Source organism: Vidua macroura, chromosome Z (assembly GCF_024509145.1).
Source record: "Vidua macroura isolate BioBank_ID:100142 chromosome Z, ASM2450914v1, whole genome shotgun sequence".
Taxonomy (NCBI): Eukaryota; Metazoa; Chordata; class Aves; order Passeriformes; family Viduidae; genus Vidua; species Vidua macroura.
Window position 1 is genome coordinate 37,143,422 of NC_071611.1, and position 27,878 is coordinate 37,171,299.

The 27,878-nt window shown below is 38.9% G+C and overlaps 1 protein-coding gene and 1 long non-coding RNA gene across 3 annotated transcripts; one reads left to right on the plus strand and one right to left on the minus strand.

Moving 5' to 3' along the window:
* The first annotated feature begins 822 nt into the window (after positions 1–822).
* LOC128821771 (uncharacterized) lies at positions 823–26,103 on the plus strand. Of its 2 annotated transcripts, none has more exons than XR_008441227.1 (3): positions 823–1,065; positions 12,984–13,128; positions 26,043–26,103. It is a non-coding gene; the product is annotated as an uncharacterized LOC128821771 (long non-coding RNA). The 2 variants fall into 2 exon arrangements; XR_008441226.1 differs by lacking the exon at positions 26,043–26,103 and adding an exon at positions 13,995–14,424.
* On the minus strand, positions 4,375–27,878 carry C7 (complement C7). The gene is made up of 18 exons (XM_054003065.1): positions 27,819–27,878; positions 27,453–27,508; positions 26,640–26,712; positions 25,563–25,704; positions 24,624–24,765; positions 23,679–23,817; positions 22,906–23,028; positions 21,510–21,753; positions 20,753–20,866; positions 20,165–20,331; positions 18,936–19,164; positions 18,179–18,350; positions 17,708–17,795; positions 16,377–16,509; positions 15,595–15,786; positions 13,230–13,326; positions 8,038–8,222; positions 4,375–6,086 (listed from the first exon to the last, which is right to left on the minus strand). Exons 1-18 carry the CDS (start codon positions 27,822–27,824, stop codon positions 5,899–5,901), a joined length of 2,490 nt encoding a protein of 829 aa, XP_053859040.1. The 5' UTR covers positions 27,825–27,878; the 3' UTR covers positions 4,375–5,898.

Here is a 27,878-nt window from a genome sequence, read left to right on the forward strand (position 1 = left end):
TGCTTGTGTTGGTTAGCTGTCTGTTGGGATCAATGCCTGTAGTATGAGCAAGTTCAGTTATCAACATAAATAGCATAATTATTCAGAAAGTGAATAATACAATCACTTTAAAAGTCTCAGTGTAATTGATGTCAATAGTAAATTATAAAACCATGGCTTTGCTTTACCAGAAGCTACTGATCAAGTCTTGTTAAACAATCACTGACCAAAAGCACTGCTGGTAGCTGTTTACCACTGCTTATCTCTTGCTAAAGGTTATTTTCCATATTCACACAATACAGTTCTTTGAAGCTGCATAATAAAAATCCATTTGTAAGGTGCTAAAGTGGGTGGGTTGATAGTTTTCTCTTGCATGCTGTGGCATAGAACTCTGCTCACTGGCCCCTGATCTCAAGAAGTGAAAACAGCCACCTAAGGAACACATGCAGGAGAGCAGGTCCCAGAGGTTGAGTGATGAGCAATTAGCATGTCTCCTGAATGAAGCCAGAAGATCCAGTGTGCCAACAGCATTCTTCTGCTGGTCAGAAACAACTCCTTTGTGTTTTGCAGTAGAGAGAGAAAGAAATCAATAGCAGTTTATATTCCTGTGCCCCCTGTCATACACAATAATGGCTCTGCTGTTACTTACAGTGGCAGCTCATCATAGTGAGCAACGTGGCAGAGCCACAGCGTGGTGGAAAAGGAGCTGATCTGTAATAGTGTTATGAATGTGGTGATGTAATGGCTTTAGGTGGTAGAGAGACCAGGGCAGGAGGTTATTGAATAAGATTCTATTTGGTCTGGAGAGAGAATGAACAAACAAGTGATGCAACAGCTCTCAGACTGAAAGCAATTGGCAAAATAGTCAGGTGTAAAGAAATTGCGATGGTGTTTTGTCAGGTCATGACTGGCAAGCAAGGGGAAACAGCAAGTTAAGCCCTGCAAGAAGAGATGGAAGAGTGGAAGCGTACTGGCAAAAGCTGTCTAAAGAACACATTAAGAGAACAGAGACAAAAGGGACTTCTCAATGGTGGGGAAAATATATCTTGTAAATGTTATTTTTGACAGCTTTTTCATGTTTTCAAGGTATGTTCTACCTCAAAACATTTTTCTATCAGTTAATGGTGTTTTGCTTTTGGCAGGGCACTAAACTGCTGATCTGTTTTCATCTGGGAGGGCCTTGCCCTGGGCTGCAAATCAGGGAGTGCTTTGGGAATCACAGCATCCTGCTTCATGCATCTCTCATTCTGTAAGGTAAAGGATGCTTATGGGTCCCAGGGGATGAGCTCAAGGAGCCAGGAGAAGCACACTGAGGAAATATAATCTCCAGTGAAAAAGAGATTTGCAAAGTATACCTCACTTTACTAGTGCTACTATTACTACTTTAACAACAGCAGGTTGGTAGACGTAACTTGCTATCCTTCATTTAGTCTCCAGATATACACTGGTCCCAAATCTTGTCTATGAAGGTGGACTCCCATCTGGCAGAATTTGGGAAGATTCTCCCACTCACTGTATAGGCAGACAAATTTCCTATCACTCTGCAGATGTTAATTTTCTGCTTCCAGGTTAGGAAAAAATATATCAGAAAAGTTTTATTCCTTCCTAGGTTTCTATTAGCTTTTTGGCTGTTCTGCCTGGAGATACTCCACGTCTTGTGCTTAACTTGCAGGCACCACTGCTCTGTGATAGTCCTGATGTATCCTTCCCACCTTCACTTCTAGGGCATCTCCTTTTTTTTTTTTTTTTTTTTTTCTTTTTTTTTTTTTTTTTTTTCCCCAGCTTGTCATTTTTCACAAAGGGAACCTATCACATGGTTATTTGAACAGAAGTCTAGTTTTGCGGTCCCTTCAATAGTATATGAACCTGTAGTTTATCTTTAAAAAACATGCAATGCATTATTAAATCTGAAAGGTATGGATTCTTCATTATCTTTCATGAAAATAGGCAGGTGGGAAGATCTCTCCTCTGTCTGCCCCAAGAGGACAGATACAATGCAGACTTACTTCCTATTATATTAGATATGTAGAAATAATATATATATCTACACAAAAAAATAAATTCCTAGAAAACCAAGTTTTAATAGTGCTGCTGCTTAGCAGATCAGCTTTTTTGCAAGGAAGCAACAAAAGCTGAATTTCATCCCACATTCTGAGAATGTTTACCAAATAGTGTTAACTAGGAGGAATTTTTTCAGCATTCCTGTTTTATAGAGTTTGAATTTCTTCAATCCCTACATTCTGTTCTTGTACCTACTGCTCTGCAACAGGCAAGCCTTTTTACTGAGCAGTTTGTGATATCTTCCAAGTCACTGGCCTCAGATGACCTTAGCAGTGTGGACAACAAGCTTACCCCACCTACCTAGATCTGTTACCTTGATCTGGGTTAAATTTAATCTGTCACAGCTGATGAAAGCTCAGGTCATCTAATATCAAACTCCTCCCAAGTATCCTGATACATGGTCATAGGGAAAATGCATGGTCATTTAATTCAGGTATAACAAAGGGGTTTACCACTCTCTGCTAGGTCATTTTGTTAACCTTATTGATTCCATGGAATCATGGTGAAATGAACAGGGCTAATGCCTTTATTAATGTTCAGCTCTTTATTAAAAAGATCAGCTGGGCAGGGGGCTTGACACGGAGCTCGCCCCCACGGTTGTAGCTTTCCCAGGTGGCCAAAAGGAAGGAGGCGTGCAGAGTCTGTCACTGAAGTCCAGAGCAACAGCTGTCCCTTCTTCTGGCACACCAGTGGCCAGAGGATGAAGAGGTGTGGGGTGCAGAGTCTGTTGCTGAAGTCCAGAACAACAGCTGTCCCCGCTTCTCCCCTGGTGGCAGCACCAGGGCTCTCTCTCCTTGCCTTTCTGTCTCTCTGCTTCTCACAGCCTAACCTAGTCTATTCTTTTTGAGGTGATGGTGACGGGTAAAAGTCAATCAGGGGATGTGTTTCCCTCTTCCTCAGCTAGGACATTTGTCTAGACCCCTCTACTGTGTTTAGTTTTTGATTTAGGGGTGTTTTTATCTCCTAAAAATGCTCCCATGATCCTAAGGGTTTTTTATTTGCATGCTAGTCCCAGAATGGCAGCGTGGGGGGGTGGTTGGCCAGTTATCTCCAGGTAGTTTAGAGAAAACAAACAATGCAATCAGCTAATTAACATTTCAATATTGGTACTTAGCTAGAGTTAGTAGCTTTTTTGGTGTTGCCATTGGAACTAAGAAGGACCTGGGGTTTCTGGGGAACATGTGGAAATTGTTCATTACAATGGTACCACTGTTGTTCCCCTCATCTGACACTCATTCATCTGATTTTGGTTTCTTACTGAGAAAAAAATTCTTGCATTTATTTATCAGTTTAATATCAGTATGGTGGACCACAGTGACTGGAGATGCTTCTGTACTGAAAGGGACAAAGTGTGGCCAGCAGACATGCATACCATAGGAATGACTGTGTGACTGGACAGTGTCATCCCAGACACTGGTCCTACATGAACCTGTTTTTCTTTTAATGAATAATCATATTCCTTTGGAGAAAACTTCTACCTATTCACCTTACTTTTCCTCTCATGCAGCATTAGGGAGCCAGCTAGTTGGTTAAAAAACAAACAAAAGCCCCTAACGTCTATTGTAAAATGCTGTAAGATGTACTCAGGTTTTCAGGAGGGGTGATGGAACTGAAATGCCCCTGATGTGGCAGGGAAGTCACAAGCCAGGCAGGGAAAAGAATGTGGTATCACAGTAGGAAGGAGAGCAGATCCTTGCTGGACACCTTCAGTCTGGCAGCAGGAGGGAATGTGCCTGTAAGCAACCCACAGAGAAAGAGCTGACTGGGCATAGAACTAGGAGGAGTAAAGATGGAGTGGGTAATTAGAAAGAAAAAGGAAAGAGAAAAAGTATTCAGATGGGTCAGATAAACAGTGAGATGTCAGGGACTGCATGAAGCATCTGAAATGCAGCCTTCATTAATATTTTGGCTGCCTTATCTCAGACTAATTTATTTTATGGACACGGAGAGCTGTCCGTATTCCTGCTGATGTATTGAGATGATTATCTGGCAACTTTATTGTTTTTTGAAACAGGAATTCTCAATGTTTCTTGAGGCTCTGTGCTAGTTTTCCACATTTCCCTATGTTTGAAGACATGAATCACCAAGTCACCATATCTCTGTGCTATCTATCAGGAAATTTTCAGGTGATTTTTTTCTCGCCTTGAGCAGATATAGAAGCTATTGCTACCCAGTAGACTCATGGTCCAATCACATGTTGTACTTAATACCACAAGAAAAAGGTTAGAAATTGTGGACAAGAGACTTGAGAGTAATCAAGTAAGCAAACATCTGGGTGTTCTACAAACTACTACTTATTACTCCAGAGCAAATTATAAAGACAAAATAGCTGACTAAATTTATTTGGATTTTATTCTATTTATTTTCATCTGTATGCTATTCACAAAAATTTATTATTTGCTCAAGCAGAAAATATAACCAAAACCCACAACCTGATATTATTTTCCAGACAGCTGGAAAAGGTTATAAAGGTCAGGAGGTCCTTTCAGTTAGTTTGTGGCAACCTTCCCCTCCAATATGGCTACCTGCACAAGAGAGAGTCTCCAAGAAAAGCCACTCCTCTTCTGGCTTACTCTTTATTGCCAGCATTAAAGAAAGCAAAACTTTATCCAGCTGAGGGTAAGGTTTATGCAAGGAAACTACTGGTAGAAACGTAATAAACAAGAGATATGTTTAATCTTACTATATTACTGACAGTAAGAAATAAAATCTGTTGCTTTCAAAGCATACATACATATCATACATGCTGATAGTACTGCACTTGGTTGAACATCCACTTACTATCCAGCCCTTTGTCCTTGTTTGCATCCAAGAATAGTCAGAAGGGATGAGACTGCCAGCATGGGTACCTGAGTGGACTTGAAATATGTAAGCAAATTGTCATGGTCCAGCTATGGATGCTAGAATGCTTACTCTGTAAGAAAAGAGTGTAGGATACTTATTTTATTCAGGAATAATCTTTGAAGATTATCCAATGGTATCTCCAAGGGGACTGCATGCAGAATGTCTTCATTGCTGTAAAGATGTGTTTTCTCTAGTAGTTGCCTTTGAGAAAATTTTTCTAAGGCAGAAGACCTCTTTGTGCAACTGTCTGTAAGAAACCAGCCTTGGCACGAACATAAATGCATGTGACAAATGTAACTGAGTTACCTGTGCTTATAGGTGTGGCTCATTACAATAATATTAATAATAATAATGACAATGTAAAATGGTGATTTTTCATGAAGTGGTTCTGTGTATAAGAAGCTGCAAGCATAGATGTATTCTCATTACTTCAATATGGCTTTACTATTAATGCACATTGTTTTGACATTTGACATTTGAGTGTCAGGCTCAACAACATATTCAGTTCTGTGCAGACTGTTTGCTCAACTGAGTAGTGTATGGTGGAAAGAAGCTGCTTTATTAAAAGAGAAGAATCATACTTCTTACTGTGTAAAGCTTAGTCTGTATGTTTTGCTAATCTAAATCTACGCAGTGCAAGCATATGTTTGTGTGGCTTTAAGAAAAACATATTGACAATGGCAGACATGGTAATCCAGCACTATAATAGCTACTTTGGCAATTGCAATTCAGCAATACTTTTTAATTCTGATGGAAATATGAAGTAAATGTGCCAGTGGTAAGGCTGGTGCCTAAGCAAGAGCTCTGTTGTGAGCAGTTGTGGCAAGTGCATCTCGGTCTAACAAAGAGCCTCAGGCCTTGATTCAGAGCTGACCAGATGCAGTCTCATCAGCTGTGATGGATTTCACAGCAGAGCTTACATTTGGCAGAGCAAAGTTCAAAGTATGTCCTGACCAAGAGCTGACACATTTTGACATATCCTCCAGCAATAAGCAAAACAAAGCGTAACATATCTTATTTACTCTGCGTATCACAGGGCCTTATGCTGACAAGGGTGACAGTCTCCCCCCGGCACCTGAGCAGCCCAACCTCACACTCGGTCATGGTCCGATGGGCAGCAGAGCCACTCACTTCAGCACAGACCTGGGTATCTCCCTCCTCACACAGCCCATCTTCATCACAAACACAGATGTTGGATGGCACTAAGCAAAAGCACAGAGGAAAAACACTCAGGATAGCAACCAAGTCACCAAAAAAACCCCAGACTAAAATGTCTCAAGGAAATCTATAAGACTGAAAGCAATTTTCTGGATAGTGCTCAGCTTTCACAAGAAAGACATGGACCTGTTGGAGCAGGATCAAAGGAAACCACAAAAATTATCAGAGGGCTGGAGCACCTCTCCTATACAGACTGGCTGAGAGAGTTGCCGTTGTTCAGCCTGGAGAAGAGAGGGCTTTGGGGAGACCTTATAGCACCTTCCAGTACCTAAAGGGGGCTTATAAGAAAGATAGGGACAGACATTTTAGTAGGGGCTGCAATGCAAGGACAAAAGATAATGGTTTTAATCTAAAGGAGACCATATACAGAGCAGATATGAAGAAGAAATTTTTTAGGATGAAGGTGGTGAAACACAGGATCAAGCTGGCCAGAGAGATGGTTAAGGCCCATCCCTGGCAACATTCAAGACCGTGTTGGACAGGGCTCTAAGCAATCTGGTGTAGTTGAAGGCATCCTGGGTGATTGCAAGGGGGTAGGATTTTTATAGTTCCCTTCCAACCCAAAGCTTCCCATCTTTCTTTCCTTAACCTAATGCCCTAATTCTTTCAGTAACATTAGCTGATATTCAGGCTCAGTGGAAAAACTAGAAGTGGAAACAAATGTTGCACTGCTGGGCCTTCCTCTGCTTGGAGAGGCTGATCATGCTTGTGGGAAAAACTTGCTCAAGATGTCTCAGATGAGGTACTCAAAGCCTTCTCTGATGTTAGTTCTTGAACTGGCCCATGTATTTACTATTCCAGAGCTCAGGTAACTTGAAAGATGAGAGATTTGTCTTTGGACACTAACAAACTGATCATGCAAACCCTTACAACTGGTATCTGTATTTTCATACAGACAGTTTCATGAAGATCAAAGGATCTACTGTTATAAGTAAATGTGTGTAGCTGTATAAGTGACATTCAGGTAAGAATATTCCACCTGATATTTATTTTTCATAACTGCGTCTTTTTTTTTTGTTGTTGTTGTTGTTGTATGCAATTTTTTTGCCTGTGTTTGTCTTTGCTGAAGCTCCAGACAGTTTTGACTTTGTTGTTGTTATTATTTTTGTCTGTTCAACCCTGCTAGACAAAACAGATGAACTCCTATCTAGTAATCCTTTTTCTTTTCAAATTGTGACAATAACCATGCCTCTAGCTTGGGTACTTCTAAAACCCTAATTTATTAGCTCATATTTCCATTCCTGGCAACCCTTCATTAAATGCAATGTAGCGTAGGACACTCAGGGAAAATAAATCAGGGATTTTAAAACTTCCACTGCAGACTGATTACAAAAAACAGGAACTATTACTTCTGAGGGAAGAAACCTCACCTTTAATCATTATATGAGAAACTGGGGATAGACAGTGAACAAACTGTACAAACCTACAACAGTAACTAGCTTTCCCAGCTAGCATACAATAAGAATTTTAATTCCTAACCACAGGATCCTGCTGGGGAGACTGCTTGGCAAATTTCAGGAGAAGATTAGTTATTCCCGTGGGCTGTAAGGGTTCCTGCAATTGCTGTTTTAAGGAATCTGAACAGATAGATACAGTGAAAAAGAGTACGGCAAGAGTTTCACCCAGAGGAGGAAGTGGACCAAAAGGATGATTCACTTAACAGGGACTAGGAATAAGTTTTTCCTGTACATAGTACATTTTGTTACAATATCCTGCAGGGCTCTCTCTCCATGGTGGAAGACTCTTGCTATGTTTGGATACCACACACTTGGCTAATGGTTTGAGCCAGCTTAGCAGTGCCTGGTGCTTCTGTGAGGGACTGCAAATGCCATACGAGGACAGACCAACTGCCCAACTACTAATGTGTAAGCGAGGATAAAGGTTTCCTTTTGGTCATATGAACAATTTTACTTACAGTTGTGAAGAATCGCTTACCATTGCATTTTTCCCATAAACGGCACGATCCACATGGTATTTCAGCTGCCTGGGGTACTTTGCAGTTTTCTACATTAGTCAGAGAGTATTTTCTGCCCATGCACTCCAAGGCATGCATCTTGCAAACAGTTAAAGGTGTGTTTCTCTTGGTTCTTTGATCTGTAGCACAAGTGTCCAGGGAAGGACTGAAAACAAAAGCAGGAATTGCAGTATTTAAACGTGCTTTATCTTGGTAACTCTTAAAAGGAGCTGAGGGACTGGAAAACATTCAAAGTCTAGTTACAACTCCTCTGTCCACTTAGGTACCTCCTAAGAGTGCAGCAAAGAACTCAAGACAGAGACACACAGACAGTCCAGACTTCTTCCTTTTACACAGCATGCTGTACCTCAGCAGAGTCAAGATCTGCCCCATCTGAAGGAAAGGGATATTACCATCTTTTTGCCATTGACCTCAGCAGCAGTGAGAGAGAGACTTTAATTAAAAATATTTCAGATCTCAATTATTCTCTAACTTATGACACATGCATGAACATAAGTAGACATACAGAAAACATTTCTTATACATATATGACGTATGCAAACATGAACATAGAATATTTTAGAAGTATTTCTTAATTTTAAGGTGTTCAAATGTACTTTAAGATTTTTATTCTGCTGTCTTTTAAAATGCTCATCTTTTACTAAATAATCCCTTATAATCGACCATCAGAAACCAAAGATATTTCTGGAAATACACATACATCTCCACAGAAATTTTAAGAAAAAAAATTACCCAGAAAAATTGCTTATTTCTTGAAATGTAGGTAGAGCTTTAACACCTACATAAATGAGCTTTTAAAACTGGTAATAGCAATTCTTGGACAACCTTAAATGGTGTTTTCTTTGGGGACAGTTCCAGAAAGTGGCCACCATTTGTGTTTCATGCTCCAAGTGTAGGAGGAGAGTAAAATACCCTTCCGTTACTTCAGTTCCAGGAAGTCGTCATTATTTGTGTTTCATGTTCCAAGTGTAGGAGGGGAGGAAAAAAAAACCCTTCCATTACTTCTGAGTTTTAATCTCACACTCCTAGCTTCTCCACTTGTTCTCAATGCAATCAGCAGTATTTGTGTGGAATGAACAAAAGAGTGACTATCTGGAGCAGAGCATGCCTGTGCTCTCCTGGATTCACTTTACAGCCAGGGGTAAGGGACTTCACAGGGTACCAGAGAGCAGAGATAGGCTCCCAGGGGAAGGAGAGCTTTGAAATTCAGACCCAAAGTCTAATTTTCAGCACAGCTCCTCATTTTTAGCTCACAAACACTTCCATTGAAAGTTTTGGTGTGTTAATAGGCCAGTTCTGAACATCATCCTCCGCTAAACAGGTACTTGGTGGGGAGAAGAGGCTGATGAGGTACAGGTAAATGGCCCTAATGAGGAACAGGCAAATGTCCCTAATGAGGCTCACTGAAGGGAAGGGGAATGCCTGTAGAAGGAGGGAAGAGAAAAGTCTACTAAGAATGCCAGAACTCAAACCTTGCTGACTTAATGGTCAGGCATTAAGGTAACTTTTCTTTCTTTTTCTTTTTTTCTTTTTTTTTATTTTTTTTCTTTCTTTTTTATTTTTTATCCTGTGTATTAGGAAGTGGGTTTTGATCTATAAATAAAGCACTAAGGAAAAGGGCCTTCTCCAAGCTTTGGGAATGGTTCTTAAAAAGATGACTTTGAAGCCTTTCAGAAGAACTCGCTTTACAGAATTTTTAAAATACCTGTAGCATAGTGCATCTTTAAGGTATTTAAAATATTGCATGGACTTCATTAGCTGAGCCTGAAAAGTTTGGTGCATCCACCAGTGACCAAATATTTTTATGAACTGTATTATATCTTCCACTTACGTTAGCATCCTCAACCACAGGTTGAGGTCCCTTAACTGCTGTGCTGGGTCAAAATGACAGCTACTAAATCCCTAATAAAGTTTGTTGCATGAATTTCCCTTAATCCTCTTTTGTTAATATAAAGAATGAGGTTAACCTTCTTATTCTGAGGCACAAGAGAACAAACCAAGGGATATATAGCAGCAGGAACATGATAAAGGAAAGAGGTGCACTTGTGTGCATGGTACTGTTTGGTCATCTGGCTGGACAGTCTCTAAGATAGTGGAGCTCTGAGTTTTATGTGAAAATTATCTTTACAGACAGAAGTATAAGTAAAACTCCCTGCTTATATATCATCTTAAAGAACAAAGTGTGTGCCAGGGAAAACAATTGTATTTAATCTGTAATTAAATTTTTAATTATATTTTAAATTCTTCAGATGTCTTCTTTACATGCCTAAGTGATAAATCTCAATATCTGAGTCTTAAGGTCAAAATTTTGTAGTGAAGGCAGCTTAATTTACCTAAAAAATATTAAGATCAGACCTCTGCACTAATCTGTCTGCTTTGCACCACTTCAGCTACATCCAAAAGAGGAAAGGGAGCTGATTTAACCAGCTGCCAAAGTTTGAACCTAGGAGTTCAGGGACCATGTTGCCAAACTCCCACTAAAGTTCAATGTCTCATACTGTCTTGAGAGTGATTTACATATTTGCTACAGCTGGGTCAGCAGAAGAAAGACTGTGGAAATCAACATGTTAAGATGCATAGGAAAAAGGATGGAGAATCTTCACCCATAAGAGAAATTAATAATTTGCACTCATTGCTGAGAAAGTATATTTCCCAAGGTTGGGAATATCACATCAGTGCAATAAAAAATTTTACAGCCTAAATTTTATTTAGGAATAATCCTTGTCTTAAGTGAATGTGAGAAATTCAATACTTTTTACTTGAAAAAATAAGGTTAAGGATAAGAACAATATTTTACAAAAGCACATATTGTGAGAAATTAAATAATATCTGTTAAGTCCATAAATACCTTCGCTAGCAATAAGAAGTAGGAAACTTTTGGTGAAAAATTCATCATGCTGGGAATTATTTTAATTTCCTGGAACTACATTTGAGAAGTTTTAATGTAACACAGTCCAAGAACTCTCAGGAGAGACATAGTTGCTTTGCAAACAAATTTGAAGAAAAAAAAGAGGGGATAGTACTTAAAAATTATCAAATCTCATGTTTCACTGTGGAGATAGCTTTTAGCTACCAGAGGCTGAGGTTCCATCTGTATTAACACACCATGCTTTGGCCCCTTCCATGTGTTACACAGAGTAGGTGGTGTCCCTCTTTGCCCCAGAAGATGGGGACTACATCAGAACTGGAACGGTCTCTCATCCCGGTCACTCCTGAGCTGTGCCTGGGAATTATACAGGAACTGGCCCTTGTCAAAGGTCTACCAAGAACTGCTATAGCAATTTAACTGCTCTGCTGCAGCTAAATTTCCTTGGATCATTCCCTTGCTCTCATTGATAAGGACAGATGTAGCCTAAGGCACCCTATCACAAGGGACAAATTACCAGGCTGTTCTAGGGTTCTTGTGCTGTTATGGGCAGTCTCTGTAGCTAGTCTCTTGGAAAGTGAAAGGATGGAGGAGAGGTCTGAAACCAAGGTCTTCCTGAATTACCATATGAACTCTTCTCGCTCCAAACACTCTTCAGGGAAGAGGCTATTGCTGAAAGTCACTGCCAAAACAATGCAAGTTAATTCTGCTCTCTGAGGAAAGATCAGACCAAGATCTGCTTACATGCTTTACTCCTACAGCCTTATAGCAGTCTGGAAGATTGTTCTGCTTTGACAGCTGAGATTTACCGTTCTATCATTAGATGCATTATTTCAAGACAGTGAAATGATGCCATGAGGTAACAAAAATGACTGTTATCTATATTCTTGACATTTTTAACATAATTATAAAAAATATAAACAGGCAAGTACTAGATTAATTACAAATGAAGCTTCAATGCATAGCTAAATGGAATTCATTTAACCTCCAAGATTACTGTTGGATTCTGTCCTAGGCTTCCCTAGCTCTGACTCCCCTGTATTCTCTGTAAGTGACCCCAACACACACATAAACCAGAAAAGGAGTTGCTGATCCTTTTAAATAACTGTTGAGAGAAAAGAGCAGGACCAGATTACTTGGACCATTTAGGTGTAAGGATAGGAATAGCATTAGATTGCAGCATTATTACAAACCTGCCACTTACCTTTGCACACAGGACAATGGCCTCTGACCCTAGGGAACTACCCAGTGGATCTGCATATGAACTAAGCTCACCAATTTTAATTTTGAGATGTTCAGAGTTCTAATCTTGCCCTAAAATCAGAGTCATGCAGAGCACTCTTGGTCTATGTGCTTGATGGGAAGTACCCATGCTCTGCTGAAAGTTCTACCTTGAAATCACTTGAAACATCTTCACAGTTTCTTCCTCCTACTACACATGGCTAAGACATATTTGGTCTGTTATCCTGAAGCTTCCAAACTACGCAACTCAGTTACATAAATCTGGCCAGATTTCATATCTAGAGCCCACACCCACTTTATAGGAGTGACTTCATAGGAGATGTCATCCAGTCTATGCAAACCAGCCCAGATGCTGGAGTGCTAAAGTCATTGGCACATCTGTTCATCAGCGCATTTGGTCTCAGGTGTCTTCTTGTTGTTCCTCCATTTTTGTTCTCTTCCTTTTGTGTCTCTCAAAGAACTGAGAGATTTACTCATTTCCTTACAGTTTTTCTTCTGCATTGCTTATTGCAGAATACAGGCTTAGATTAAACAGGAAACAGCAAACTCTAATCTGCAAGTTATGAAGTCAGGAAAAATGACATGACTGCTCTGTGAAAACTGCTGTGTAAATGTGAGATGAAATTAGATTACTGTACCTTTCATAACCCCCTAGTCTCCCAGAAGTGAAAAGAAATCTGCTTTATTTCACTAGCTTATTGCTTTGATTGTTTGTGTCCCAAGGACCTCTGTTCTAACTTATCCTCAATCCTCTAAATCTTAAAAATATAATTTTATCTTTTTTCATCTACTTCACAGATCAAGCAAAATTATGCCTTCACTTTCTGTCATCCAACCAAATTCCAGCACTGCTAAAACCCACTGACAGTTCTGACAAGGCAAGTAAGTGAAGAAGAGGACATTGATTGAGGTGTAAAGCAAACCAAGTACATCTCTTCCTCATGTAAGTAAAGTTTGCTCCTCTGTCATAGACTGAAAATTTAAGAAATGTAATTGGTCTTGAATAAAGTGAGAATCTAATTGCCAAATTGAGCCTGAACTTACCCACACTCATAGGGCATTTTGCACACACATTGTGACTGATATACTTTCTCCCATGGCTGACATTTAGGCTCTGTCACTTCTGTTTTCACACTGGGCACTGAAGTAGAAGAACAGACAGATATTGAGGGTCAGAAAAAAAAGATCTGCTGTGAAATTATCAGTTGAGTTTAGAAGGCATTGAATTATATAGTCATGACATGAAGTCAATCCTACATGGTCATTAAAAGTATCTACTACAGGGGAGTAATCAACAGTATTAAAAAGATATGATACACTTTGTAAAGTTACTGTTCAGTAATTTATCCATGGGTCACCAACCAGATGGAAAGAGACAGGTACTATGTTAAACTTAAACATTCATCTCATTTCTGCAGCAGTTATTTGTTTCTGCTAAATTTAGCACTGCTGAATCATAGCAGGGAACACTTTTGTCATTGGGTTTCAGAATTATTGACTTCACTGTTGACACTAGAAAAGCTAAGGATCCAAAACCCTATGTGAACACAAATACCTTTATACATTGATGGTAATGAAAATTACAAGTTCTATCATCAGTCCTCAGGTTGTACCAACTTTTAAAATAAAAATAATAGCAATTATTGGAGAATTTTCATGATTGCAGGTGTACCATTCTTTAAGTAGAGAGTTGTACTCCAAATTTTGCTAAACATTTCTTTGTGGGTTTCTGTAGCACGTTAACAGCAAGATTTTGCTAAATCCATATGGACACAGTTTCCAGGGAGGTTTTATCCTTATTTTTTTCAGATTGCCTGTCTGCTAACATGAAGATTTGGTACTCCAGATTGTTGTCTTTCCTAAAAAAAAACAACCCTTTCTTACAGATTAAGACTTGCTAAGCAAAACAGACAAATTACCAGAGAAGAAGAAAAAAAAAATTAAAAGAAAAAGTACAAATTGCAATGCATTATGATACAGACAGCAAGCATAACCCTGTCTTCTTGCAGAGGGGAAATTGTCACCAAAAAATACTGCATTTTCTTTATTCTCTAAGTAGTTGGTTGCATAGTGACTAAATACTCCCATCCAAACATATGTATGCCACAGTGTCTTGTGAATACTTCATAATTTTTACCCTTCTTATCTAATACTCCTTGAATTTTTAACTGTTATTAATCCAACTGTTGTTCTTCATTTTTTTAACTTTTGTACTGATATAATGCTTCCATACAGCCAAGCACAAGCTGTTTTTCTTTCTGATGGAAGCATTTGAAACTTTCCAATTATTTATGAAATTTGAGAACATGATGTTAGCAAAAAAACCAAAAACCAGATGAAAATCAGTCACTCAGGCTAAGCCTAAGAAACTGGTAACAGCAGTTCAGCACTGCTGCTCTGGCAGTTTAGCAGCAGCAAGTCATTTATGTACAGCTATGCTATTCCTTCAGAAATCACTACACTTCCTGTTGATGTGTTTAAGACAGCAGATGACTTACACCAGGAATCTCACAGGACTGCTGCCTTTTGAAGTCTAAGCCTGACTGTCACCTTCCTCTTTCTGCAGTTGAGGCAATGTCAGCAGCACTGGCTGATAAGGAGAGGACAGAAAAAAATGTAGGAGATATGCCTAGTCTCCTGCAGCAGTAGCTGCAGTGAAGGGTCTCCCCAGGTGAACATCTGGGACCTCGGATGAAGATGTGGCACACTTGAAGCACAAGCTGCTTGGGTGCCCCTGTGTCACTGATCAGCATCACAACAGTGCTCAAGAGACATTCTTGTCTGTCTTCCATGTCTGGAAAAGATGACTTAGAGCTGCTTGAAGCTATAGCCTTTCTGCCATTGCCTACCCATATCAAACTAGAGCATAAACAGCATGAACTGAAGCTATAGCCTATTTCCCGTTGCTTCTAGTTTCTGGATATTTATTTTGTATCAGCTGTCTTACTGCCAGATCAGCAAAAGCAGTAACCCAGCCCTGTCTTCCTCTTTCACAAGAGGCTCTGGTGCATGGAACAGCTTCCAGATAGAAAAACTCTTAAGATGTAGTTCACATGGTGCTACTGTTATAGAATGTGAGAAAAGTGAAACATATTTGGGTGGCAGAATAGACAGCATAAATCCCAGGCAATCTCTTAAAATAGTTAGTGACAACACTTGATAGCAATAGGGGAGTGGGAAGCAAAAAGCCTTAACGAAACTTCAGTGAAATGCCTTCAGGCATCTTGCTTGAACAGACCACAGAAAACACATCCCCATGTTTTCTGTGCTTCTTGCTGGTGATGTAAGTATGGCTTCTCTATCACTATCTCAGCAATATCTCTATATATCTAAACTACATAAAGCTTAGTTGGAAAGAAACTCCAGGAAAGAAACTCTTGCATTGTACTTGAGGACTGCAATGGCTTACCTGGTCTCTTGCAATGGATAGTCTTCACATCAGGAGACCACTTGAGGCTGGGCTCACATAAAATGGAGTGTGCCCCTTCCAAGTGCATGCCATGTGGACAAGACAGAGTTATTCTCTCACCAATCTCGTAGACAGGTTTCCATGGCTCTCCTTGCAAACCCCACTCCAGCTCAGGCAGGAGACAAGCAGTTTCTGTGGATTGAGGCATTTGAGACAGACACAGTAAATCAGTGGATTGTGTAAAGTAGTCATGTATTTTATTTTCTCCAAAATTCCTTAAAAAAATTGAATGGTGAGGTTAGCTGACGTTCCTGTAGAAACGTGTCAGTCAGCATATTAACTCACCACACCAGTCAAACATGCAAAACTAAGGACACAGTGAAACTTCTCCTACTATCCTACTATCTTCTCCTACTGCCTGCAGGTGCAGCCCTAGCTGTATGAGGGCTTCCCTCTCCTTAGGACCCATGTTTCTGTTGACAGTTCCCACTAGGCAACAGCTTCCTAGTATAGGCATATCATACATATGGGACCCTGGGAGAACATGTCCAGGTACACACAGGGATGGCCTTAAAACTAGATTTTATGGGTGTGTTTCTAATCCAACATTAAAATATCTGGATTCATACCAGAAGTCAATTTAGACCTGATTGTATCTAGGGAACTGGGAAATACAGGTGTGTCTTCTCCCCTCATTGTAGCTGGAAAGCAGATGTTCTGAGGTGTTCCATTTGAATTCAGAAATGGAGCTGTAGTTCAAAACAAGAATCAGTTAGACATACCCTGGCAATATCTCTCTCCAACTTGCCACTGTAAATTACTGTGACACTTAGCAACAGGATCACCAACAAGAGAATATCCATGTTTGCATGCATAAATAATGTTTTTCCCAACAGGGTATGCGTTTTCAGCATTCTGAAAGAAAATGAACAGGTGAAATTTTGGATATAAAATACAAGAGGTACCAGCAGCACTGAACTCTCTTTGATTCTGGAACGCAGTAGCTGAGGACAGCGACAAGTAGTATTGCTACTCTACAACACAGTGATGAGAGAGTCTGGAATACTGGGGGCAATCCTGGTTATCAAGTCACCAAATGTGATCAAAAGGGGTATGGAGCAGTGCTCTCCTGATGGTGTATAAACAAAGTGTAAATATGGTTGTTATCAAGCATTAGCAGGGCAGGATAACATCTTGAACAGGCTTGGGCTGGGGGGAGATCAGTGGAGACTATATGGCTTGGCCAATTTTTAGGGTGGCATGTTATCAGCTTTCTAAAGGTTAACAGGGACTTGAAGACACAGGTTTTTTTCTCATTTTGTATTTCACTGTCTTCTAAGGAGATATCTTATGAAAAATTGAGACTACTCCATGAATTGCAGGCTTTTACGTTTAGTTTGTGAACCAAAAATATCAATGTAGGAGGCAATTATTGATTAGAAAAAAGATTTTGGTTCTTGCCATAGGTTACAGTTGTGCAGAGGCAACTAATGAATTTTGAACTAATTCTTTTACCTATTTATTGAGCAAAGAGACTTATGACAGCCTGATAACATGAAGAAAGCATAATCCATTCCTCCACGGGAGGAATTAGTCCCCCTTGTCAAACAGGCCTAAGCTATGGTGAGCCAAGTACCTTGCCAGCTCTTAATTTCACCAGAAAAAGCAGAATAGTGAGTTACAGAGGGAAGATTCCTAAAATCGGTTTAAAATTTCATTATGGACTTCCTGAGTAACTGAGCAATTTTTCTCTCTAGTTTGTTGTGATTTTATATGTAATCCATGTGGCTCAGTAAATTTTTAATACATACACAGAATAAAGGACAAGTAGATGACTTTTCTGTGTAGGTACTATGGTCCAGAGAAGCAAAGATCTTTTTCTGGTTTTGAGGGTGGGGCTTTTTTGGTTTTATCTAACTTTTAGTTTTAATAGTTTTAGATAATGTAATGTAAACTTCAGACAGTGAAAATGCTGCAAGAGTGGCTATTCACTAGGCCAGATAATAAGTTTGCCAAGAGAAATACAAATTTGCAAGTGAACGTCTATATTAACTGTAGAAAAGACATTGCATGTAGAGATAGAATAGATAACAGAGCAATAGAAATAACTCACTTGAACAAATCCATTTTCTAAGAGAGGAGGAGGTGAACAAAATTCTGTAGGATTTATGGATAAATCAAAACAGTGTGGTTCAATCAAGCTATGAAGCAAACAAAAGTACAGTTTAGTTTGAATTTAGTCTTCTTTCCTTTCAAAATGCTACGCTCCTCAGTGAAGCCCATTTTCAAGACTCTTATGTGTACACTGACATCACGATTATATTGAAATCAGGCATTGCCAGGCTATCCCAGAGAGTGGTAAATAGAATGCTGTCAAGTTTACTGGCTCTTACCCCATTTTCTAGCCTTATCTTCTAAGACATTTACAGTTTCAGAATTTCATTTTCTTTCATATTTTCCTTTAATATTTTTTAAATATTAAAGCTCACTAAGTGATCTCCTTGAATTCAATAGTTTATGCACCCCTCTGAAACAAATTTTTAAATCTTTCAGCAGTTGTCTCCAAGGGTTTTTTATTACTTACTGAAGATGCTGCAACTCTTCATCTTCGCATGCTTTGCTTTCATGCTGCTCTCCCAGGCAGGCCTTCCCACCACCACGTGGGGAGGGGTTGTTGCAGGTTCTACTCCTTGATTTCCTTCCCCCTGAACAAGGACTCCAGGAAGACCAGCAGCTCCAGTGTCCATCAACAACACCTGTGCAACATTTGGGAATATTTGGTTTAGTGTGAAAACTACTCTCTTTAAACCACTCTCTCTTTAAAGCATTCCCTCTGAGGGGTTTTAAAGGCACGGGCTGTTCAAAGCTAGTGATGGCTCCAACTGTGCCCTTACAGAAAAATCCAGACTGTAATAATCTAATCTGCCATCTTTACCCAGCTTTGACATAGGTATAATTCCACAGAGGCTATATATTATCAGTGTCTGAGAGAACATAAAAACAGCTACCAGCTACTACTAATTATAAAATTAAAAAGTAAAAATTTTTTAAGTCATTGATAATTAATTTAGGATATGTACTTACTTATAGATGGTAGCACTGAGCAGTTAGTATTGTCCACTGTATTTAACAGTAATAATAAAACCAGCTCTTTGCTAAGGACTATTTAGACATGTTAAACAAAGTCTCAGTCTTGGCATGACCCTCCCCATGCAGTTTGTTTGCAGTGGTGTCTCACCCCAGCAGCCACTGCATGGGTATCCATTGGGACATACATATTCTGGAAGCAGGAGAGCACATTTTGCCACTTCTAAATTCTCACAGGTTTAAAGAGTGCTGACCTGGCTGATCCTGCACGAGAGTTCCCAGCTCACAAGCCACTCCAAAGGTGTAAGGCTTGCAGTAACACACACACTGTGTTCCTTCCACGGCCACCTCACCACCATTCTGGCAAGGCTGACATTTGCAGGGATCATTTTCAGCCATATATTCTTCAACGGCTTGTTTTAGGTAGTGCTTTTTGACTGAGGAACAGGGCACTTCCTTTACCAGCTCATATAATGGTGTTAGCTACACACAGAAGGAAAACATGCATATTAAATAGTTAGGACTGTAATATAAGAGTTTATAAGCACACTTCATCACACAAAATAATTTGTGACATATGCTTCTGCACATGGGAGTTAGCACATTACATGCTCTAATTTGCTAATTAGCTAAAATCTTATGTTAGTATTTAATACCAGCCTTTTTATGAAAAGCCAGTTCTGCTTAAAAGCATCCTTTAAAGCTATTGTTATATCAGTCATGTTTAAACATCTTTGAACTGTAAGAATACAGGTGAGATAAAACACAGACCACCAATGCACAGTAACTTGAATTCTCACCCAGATGTTCTCAGCATAAAAAAAAGGACATTTAAAGAGCCCACTATGGTATTTAATCAGACAGTGATCAAAGGTAACAAAATTTGAAACTATTTTGCCTGTAAATTGATTGCTTTATGATATTATATGCTTTTACATTTAACCAAAAACTTCCTAACAGAAATACTTGGGGTCTATACCATTCTTGAGTATGTGGGTGGTTCCCAAAAGGGACATAGACAAGGTAGCAGTGAATAGGGCCATGCCCAGATCTGAAGTGTCTGACTTGGAGTATCTCCAGTTATGCTAAACTTCTGGATGCAAAGTGAAGAAGGAGAGGTAAAAGGGATATGCAGAAGTTGCCAAGTGAAGTGGAAGCCACACAGACATGCCCAGATGTATTTTGGGAAAGGGGTTATCTCAAATCTGGTTTTTCTCCAATGCTAACATGACCTATTCCTAACCAGAACTCCATTTAAGTCACTGAAGACTGGTATTGACCTGTAATGGACTTAGATTTGTGATGCACCTGATCATATTAGCTTCACAGCATTTTCTTCCTGAGCACTTTCCTTTTTTACAAAGTGATCTGAAAACAAAATTAGTGTAGATCATGGCATGATTAATCACCAGCTGTAGCTTACTAATTTCTCCTCTTGAGGTGATCCCATCTGCTTACCTCTGCTTCAGGAAAATAGCTTTACCTTTTTTTTAATTACTCTGGGATAGTCTGTCACTGATGCAGCCCACGAGGTGTACATCCGACTGTTCCCAGCAGGATTATCCAGGTCTAGATAACTAAGGCCAGCAACAGCACCTGGGCTTCCTCCTTCTATGTAAGGGTCTCCTTTAATTTTATTGCCAGTGCTTCCTGCAGATTCAGGATGGGAAATACATAAAATGTAGGTGTTGCTGTGTTTATAAATGGAAATAGAAACAATACATACAAAACTCTGCTAGCAAGTAGTGAAAGGTCTCACTGGTGCAGTTCAACCACCTGTGCCTGGATCAAGAGCTCCTACACTGATCATATATAGGTGGTATCTGTTTTTCCAGGTGTCTTGGCAGCTCTAACTTAGGGTGTTCAGAAAAGTGCCATTTACTGGGAAAGCATTAGCAATAATTGACAAGAACCAGAGAGCCTTTTAAACCAGGCACTTGATGTCTGGGTTTAGCATATTAGGACAGAAGTCACCAAAGTTATCAACACCTGCTCCTCATTTTGACAGCTATTTAGGATGAGATAAGAGATGGATACATGACAACTGCGTGAGTCACCATGGAACATTTACCTGAAGAAGTCAATAGCAGTTCATCCAGTTTGGTGCACTCCGTCTTCTTCTTTTTCACAATGAATGCACTCCAGCCTGATGAGGTACACTTGTACAAGTCTGTTATGCTGACACCTGCAGATAATCCATCCATTAACAATACTGTACACAGAAAGTGTGTTGGATTCATTTCCAAGTTTCCCACTGGCTAGAGAGGTCATGAAGTACGACACTTAAACTAGGAGGTAGCTAACTAGCATTTGTGTGCTGTGGGAAGATCCACACATTGCTAAAATTTATAGATGAATGCTCAGAGGTGTGAGGTGTATCTGGGAACAGTTTACAGTTTCATTTATTTTCTCAACAGTTCGTAATTTGACAGCACTGCTCCAACTGATTACCATTAGAGGTGCCACTCTGGTGTTTGCTCTGTAATTTTTTCTGCTTTAGACAGTTTTATCCAACCTTGATCTCCACGTAACATTTAAACTTTAACATTGTTTTAGAGTTATATTCAAGTTCAGCCTGAGGAGGTCCTAAACTGACTGTAATTTTTTTATATATATACCCAGAGCACTGCAGGTCACAAGCATGGATCTAGAACTAAATGCTGTGGTTTGGGCACATTTTTTAGTGTCCTTTCTTTTGACCATGAAGAGAATGTAGTAACTTGTAGAAGTCTGTTACTTGACTTTAGACATTAGCTGGAAAAACATACATATAATTTTTTATTCTTGATTACTGACTGCTTTCTGCAACAAACACTCTAGTACTCTACCTTCTGCTTTCATTTTGTCAGTATCCATATAAAAAATGACTTTGTAATGTCCTCCTAGAGACCCAGAGTGTAAGAAGTGTGTCCCAAAATGTTCAATAAGTCTTCGGTAGATGCTGTATTCGTAGACGACTGGAAGGTTGAACAGTTCCTTCCAGAAAGGCTCCGCAAGAGTGAGAAAGTCTGGACGGTTGTTAATAAACTGAGCAACTTCCACACTGTTCTCAACAACCATCAGCTGCTTACTCTGGTGGAAGGAAAAGCCATCAGTCATGCTCCATGTGAGTATCAGAGTGGCTCCTAATAGCCAGATGGCACACACATTCTATTGGCAACTAACCAACAGCTTTATAGAGCTGTTAGATACCTCTAAGCAACACAGTAAATGCAAAAAGAACACCCTAAAGTCATGAAATCTGGTTGGACCTTTATTTATAATTGCTGCAACATTTTTCTTTTCCTCCTGTGCACTTGAAAACTAGCATAAGGACAAGTGAGATCTCACTCTTCAAATAAAATGGTGGCTTCCAGAATCAGAAGCCTGGCAGAAGAAGATTAACAAGCTTTGTCTGAAAACAAACCACAGGCAGTACAGTTTTTCTTTGCACCCTGTTTTGTCTAGGTAAGGCTTTTGTTGTAAGGGGTTCTAGCATTTCGAGGATGCTGCTTAATTATAAAATCCAGTATGCCTGTAGAATACTGTTCACTTTAGACTCTCGAAGTTGCTTTTGAACTTGTTTATGCTGAGTCTCAAAGTATGTCATTGTTAGTGTCTGCTTGGGGGCCATAAAATGCATACATTTGTTACTTGGTTTTATTTTCTCTAAGATAGAGGTTGTACTTCATAACTGAAAATTACTCTCAAATTATTTATCTAATGCTCCTTTTAAAATAAGTTAAAGGCATAAACACTGTGACCTGGCTGTTAAAGACACCAGATTTCTCTCTTAATGGAGTTCTACTAATGGAATATGCATTATAAAATAAGTTAATTTTAACCACAGAAGTATTTCAATCTTTTTGCTCCACTATACTGATCAAGATGGAGTAGAAAAAAAAAAAAGGGCAATAAACCACTTGAAACAAAGAAAAAGATGAATCAATGATGAGAAGAAGCCAATGATTTCTTCCTTAAATAGGGAGAAAAACAGATAGTAAATAAATAAACTACTACTAAATAGGTAAGACGGAGAAAGTAGAAACAGCAGCCAACTCCTCTGGATTGATAAGCAAACCAGTGATCTCTTTTTAAAGGTTTTATGGGATATTTACTATCATGCACTTTGTGACAAAAATGTCTTTATAAAACAAGTGTTTTCATCTCACTACAAAAACACATGAATAAAATAATGAAAATATTTATGCAAAGTACTAAGCTACAGGGACAAATTATACATACCTTTTGCAGATTTTTATTCTCTGTGTACTTGTATTTGTTTGAATTTTCATACCGCTCTACGTGTTTCATATAAGACCAGGTGCTGTTGAAAAACTCATAACTGAAATAATTTTGAACTTTAACCTAGAAGGTGAAAGATAGACATCTGTATGAAGAACTTCATGTAGGATTTGAAAACTATAATGTATAGAGTAGAGCAAAACCTTTCTGACGCAAAATAAGCTGATGTGATTTTCAGGCTGAATCCATTTGAGATTTCATAAAAAGTACTGCACACTATTGGATAAGCATGGAAATGCATTCATATATATATATATGTATAAAGTATTTACACTATGCAGTAAAATACATTATGGATTGTTTGGCATGCTTCTGATAAATGTGAGACAAACCAAATCACTGAGACTGACTTCAAACAAAACATCTCTGGAAGATCTACACAAAGCATGCCAAAGCCCTCTATTTCACCCCCCAAAGCATTTCTTAAGGTGATTCAGGTTACTGCTTATGCTAAGGAGATTAGCTTTACATTCAATCTAACTGTGAGAGATTTAGAAATCACATCTAAGAAATTAATCTTTTTTTTCCCTTTTATTTTAGCAAGATACACACCAATTTATATTTCAAAGTAATAAGCAACTGCAGAGAGGGTACAGGTATCAGTGAACTGTGTTTAGGGAAGCATACCTGCCAAAGGCTCCTGCAAGCTTCGTATCATTCTCCCAGTTTTAATCCTGACTGTAAATACAAAGCTATTCTTAATGGAAACATACCTGAAAATTATAAGCGAGAACACTTTCACTCAGCCTGTAGTATTCTCTCCTATCGCCACTAAAGACCTTTCTGCATTGCCCTCCAAAGCTTTTGGTATGAATGACTCTTCCCTTAGTCTCACCAGTAATAATATCAAAGCTACAAAAAGAAAAAATATGTCATTAAGACAGAGACAAAAATTACAGAGCCATTATAACTGAGCCATTATTTGCTGTGTCTGCAAATCATGATCACAGGCTGATTTAACCCTGGGCTTATCACCTGATAGACTTTTATACATGCAGAACTGCAGTATGCATAGCATGTTACAGCATTGAAAGGGAAATGTTGCTCTTGATTTGTCAGCAAAAATTAACACGTGATTATCTCTATAGATTAAGAAATTTATATCTATCTCAACTGATTTTAAGTTTTATTGTTTGAACCATTACTGCAACACAGGAACAACAGGGCATCCATTCCAAAATGAGGGGGGGTGGGTTATTATATATGAGATGTATTGCATAACAAGTGATAAATCAACACCAAAGAAACTGAAAACAATTATTTTGCTATGTTGCAGTTCAGATGTATAAGCAGAAATCCATTTGAATTTAGAGTGCTAAATTCAACAGCAATGAACAAAAAGAATGAACATTGCTGGCTCATATTTTCTGTGCTGAAGATCACATGTTACTAGTTAAAATTTGATTTAATATCTTAGTAGCTGTCTTTCAATAGCAGGAATGAAACACTGAAAGCTTTATTCAGTGCTTCAGGTAAAAGGACCTGTACATTCTAGACTGAACCCCTGGCATGGTGGAAGCAGTTGTACTGAACACTTTTGCATATGGGATGTTTTACCATAAGCCCAGAAAATCTATTTGTACACCAAGAGCTTGCAAATACATCAAAATGTAAGTGCATTTGGTACCAGTACTACTGAGCCTGGCACAGAATATTACCCTGCTCCTGTAAGTTCTGAATTCAGAGGTGTTTTGTCAATATCACATACAGTTTTCCTCTCTTCACATCGATCTTCATCTGCACCATCATCCTCACAGTCCTGATCGCCATTGCACACTAGGGATCTGCTAATGCACTGACCTAAATCAGGACAAACATGCATGGGGAAAGAAGTGTTTGTTAGTTTAAAAATGGATCACCTAGAATCAAAGCAAAAGTCCTATTAATCCACTACATTAATTAGCATATTCACTCCCATGATGAACAGACTGAGCCCACAAGGGCTTGTGAAGCATTAAATGTAGACATAAAGAAATAGCACATAGCACACTCAAAAGAACCATAGCCATTCAAGGCTTGTGATGTATCAGTGAAACAGCTGACTTCTAGATCTGCTTCCTAATCTTTCACCCTTTGATCCAAATCTCTTTAGTGATTAATTGGCACCCTAGTAGCACCAAAACATGTTTATCATGGTCCTCTGTGATAAATATCTACCTAAGAGATAATGTGCTCCTCTGTGAAGGTAATGGGAGCTGCTTGGATACATTTTATGGAGCATTAATTTCCATTATCTCGGTCATTTCATATTTGGAAATAGCCTAAAACAGCTGCAAGACATCAATATAAGGTTGCATTCCTTAACTACATTTTTATAATGAAAAAACCTGTTCTCTGGGGCAAACAAGTAAGGCAGAATGAGTTAGAGAGGGTACCAGGGCTACAGCTTATGTTCTTCAAAGCTCTGCAACACTCCAGATTAAATTAAAAGCATGCATAGTCCAGGCTGGAAACAAAGGAAACATTCACCTAAGTCAAATTCATCTGTAGATCAAGATCACTGCAAATACATTGCCCATTTACTGAAGCTGAAAGATAAAAAGGTTATTTTCTTAACTTCATGAGTAGAAAATATTGAAAATGGTCTTGGATGGTACCTGAGAAACACCTGAACCGATCACCACAGCCATCTTCTGTAGGGCATCCCCTTGTGGGGGTGCATGGTCTTGTTTCAAAGGTTTGCCCAGAGCAGGGGTTTCCTCCATACTGGCCATAAACTGCCACTGTCCGTCTCCTAATCTGAATGCAAATCAAAGGAGATCTTAGAAAATCCAAATGCAAAGCCAGAATAGTTTGCTACTGTGAAGACAGCGCTACTACTCTAGACATTCACTATTTTTTTCCAAGAACAGCCACACCTGGTATTACCACTATACGGTAGCGAACTCTCAAGTTAATAGAAAGACAACTTTTGTCTATAATGTCTTTAGACTGGTGCATGAGCTTGGTTTGTTTTGTTCAAAAATCAAATATGTAACTGAAGTCAAGAGAAAGCTGCTAAGAAATTTAAGCAGGTTTTTTTACATTTTTAATAGGACTAACCATGCCTGATATGATTTTTTTAATGTTTTTCAAAGTAAACAACGTCATTAAGGAAGATGATAAAATCTTAGATCCAGTGGGCTACTTTTCATTTCTAAAAAAAGTAAGTACTGTCTCATTGCACATCTTTAATTTTGACTAATCCCTCCTTAACTGACATAACATCAAAGTAAATGAGAAGGAAAATCAAACACAAGTGTCTTGCACATCTACAGAGTTGCATTGTAAAAATCATCAACTTATTTTCATTGAAGGTGACACTTTGCAACCAAGTTTTCTTCCCTTGACATGATGCCACTAATGAAAAATCAGTGGAATTGGTACAAACCAGCATCAGTGGAGGCATATGTGTGTTTACCAGACAGCTCAGCTGAGCTTTTTATAAAAGCTCAAAATAAAAAGAGCACAAATTATTTCACAACATGAACATCATAACTTTGAAAGAAAACATATTGGGACAGACTGGAAGATTTATTTTCTTAGTTCTTTACTCTTCAGCCTTCCTGTTCTGTTGGGGCTTTTGTCTGAGCACCTGATTTGGGGGTGTAATGTTAGAGTGGCTTCTTAATTACTGGGGGGCAAAGTATATGTTAATGAGGTTATGAATAAAGAAAAGATGTGTCCATCTATACCTGTTTTTGAGTACAGCCATTGCACTCGGACCAAGGGCCAAAAGAATTCCAGTGGCAGTGGACTGGAGAAGGGCTGCTCCAGTATTGGTTTTTGCATTAAAAAAACAAACAAAAACCAAACAAAACACAACAAAAGAAAAACAACAACAAAAACCCCATCCACCCCCGCAAAAAACAAACAAACAAACAAACAAACAAAACAACAACCAAAAAAAAAAAAAAAAAAAACCAAACCAAAAGAAAAGAGAGAGGAAAATCATCAGGGATTTCATCCATAAGCATGAGTGTGAAACTTTCCTAAAAGGCAAAGCAAACCTTCAATAATATGTATGGGTATGACCAGGTTTACTATAAAACCACTTGGATTTGTTTTTCATGTGTAAGAATTAAATCATTCCCAGATTGGCCTTTCTTGCCATTGGAAAGAAGAAACTAGACACATTCACCTAGCCTAAAGATCAGCAACAAAAAATTGCCAGTTTCCATGGGAGTTTTGGGGGTGCAACCTGTCCCTAGGACTCAGGCTGGTTTGGGGTAAATTGTGCTGTGTTTCACAGACATGGGTTGCTGTGCCTCACACCACCACTGTGTACCCTCGTCCCCAAGGATGGCTGACTCCTCTGGGCAGAAGTTAAGAGACACCATAATGCCTCACTGTGGTTGCCACTTGTGGCAGAGCCAGAGCTGACACCGAACAGTGTGTATTTCTCCCAGGAAATACACCTGATGGCTCCTTGAAACCCTGCCTCACATCAAGCACCACAATTATACATGCTTAACTTTCAGTATGTATTTTATTAAACAAATATTCACCTGGAAAAAATGGGAAAGAAGCCTGAAATTTCCAGCAACAGAAAAATCCTCAGCACCTGAAAAAAAAGGAAGTAGAAGCAAATTTACTTTGCTTTTCTACATTTTCCTTCCTTTTTTAGGTCATGCAGTTGTTCAAGGTTTCTGCAATCTATACACTAGTCAGCTTAAGAAATAAAAGGAAAATGTCACACAGATTTAACACAGATTTTTCAGCTTTGTTGTGCAAGCTTGATTTTAAATTTTCTTCTTTCTTGCAATGCTGTCCAATTACTTTTTTCAGCTAACTATTTCTCCATATAAATTAATATTTCATTGCACTTTCCATATTCACTTCATCAGTACAAATTAAGCATGCAATTTTCTTACCTTCATGTTAGACAAAATAGTCAGATATACAGCAATTACCAGGGAAAATGCACTTCTAGC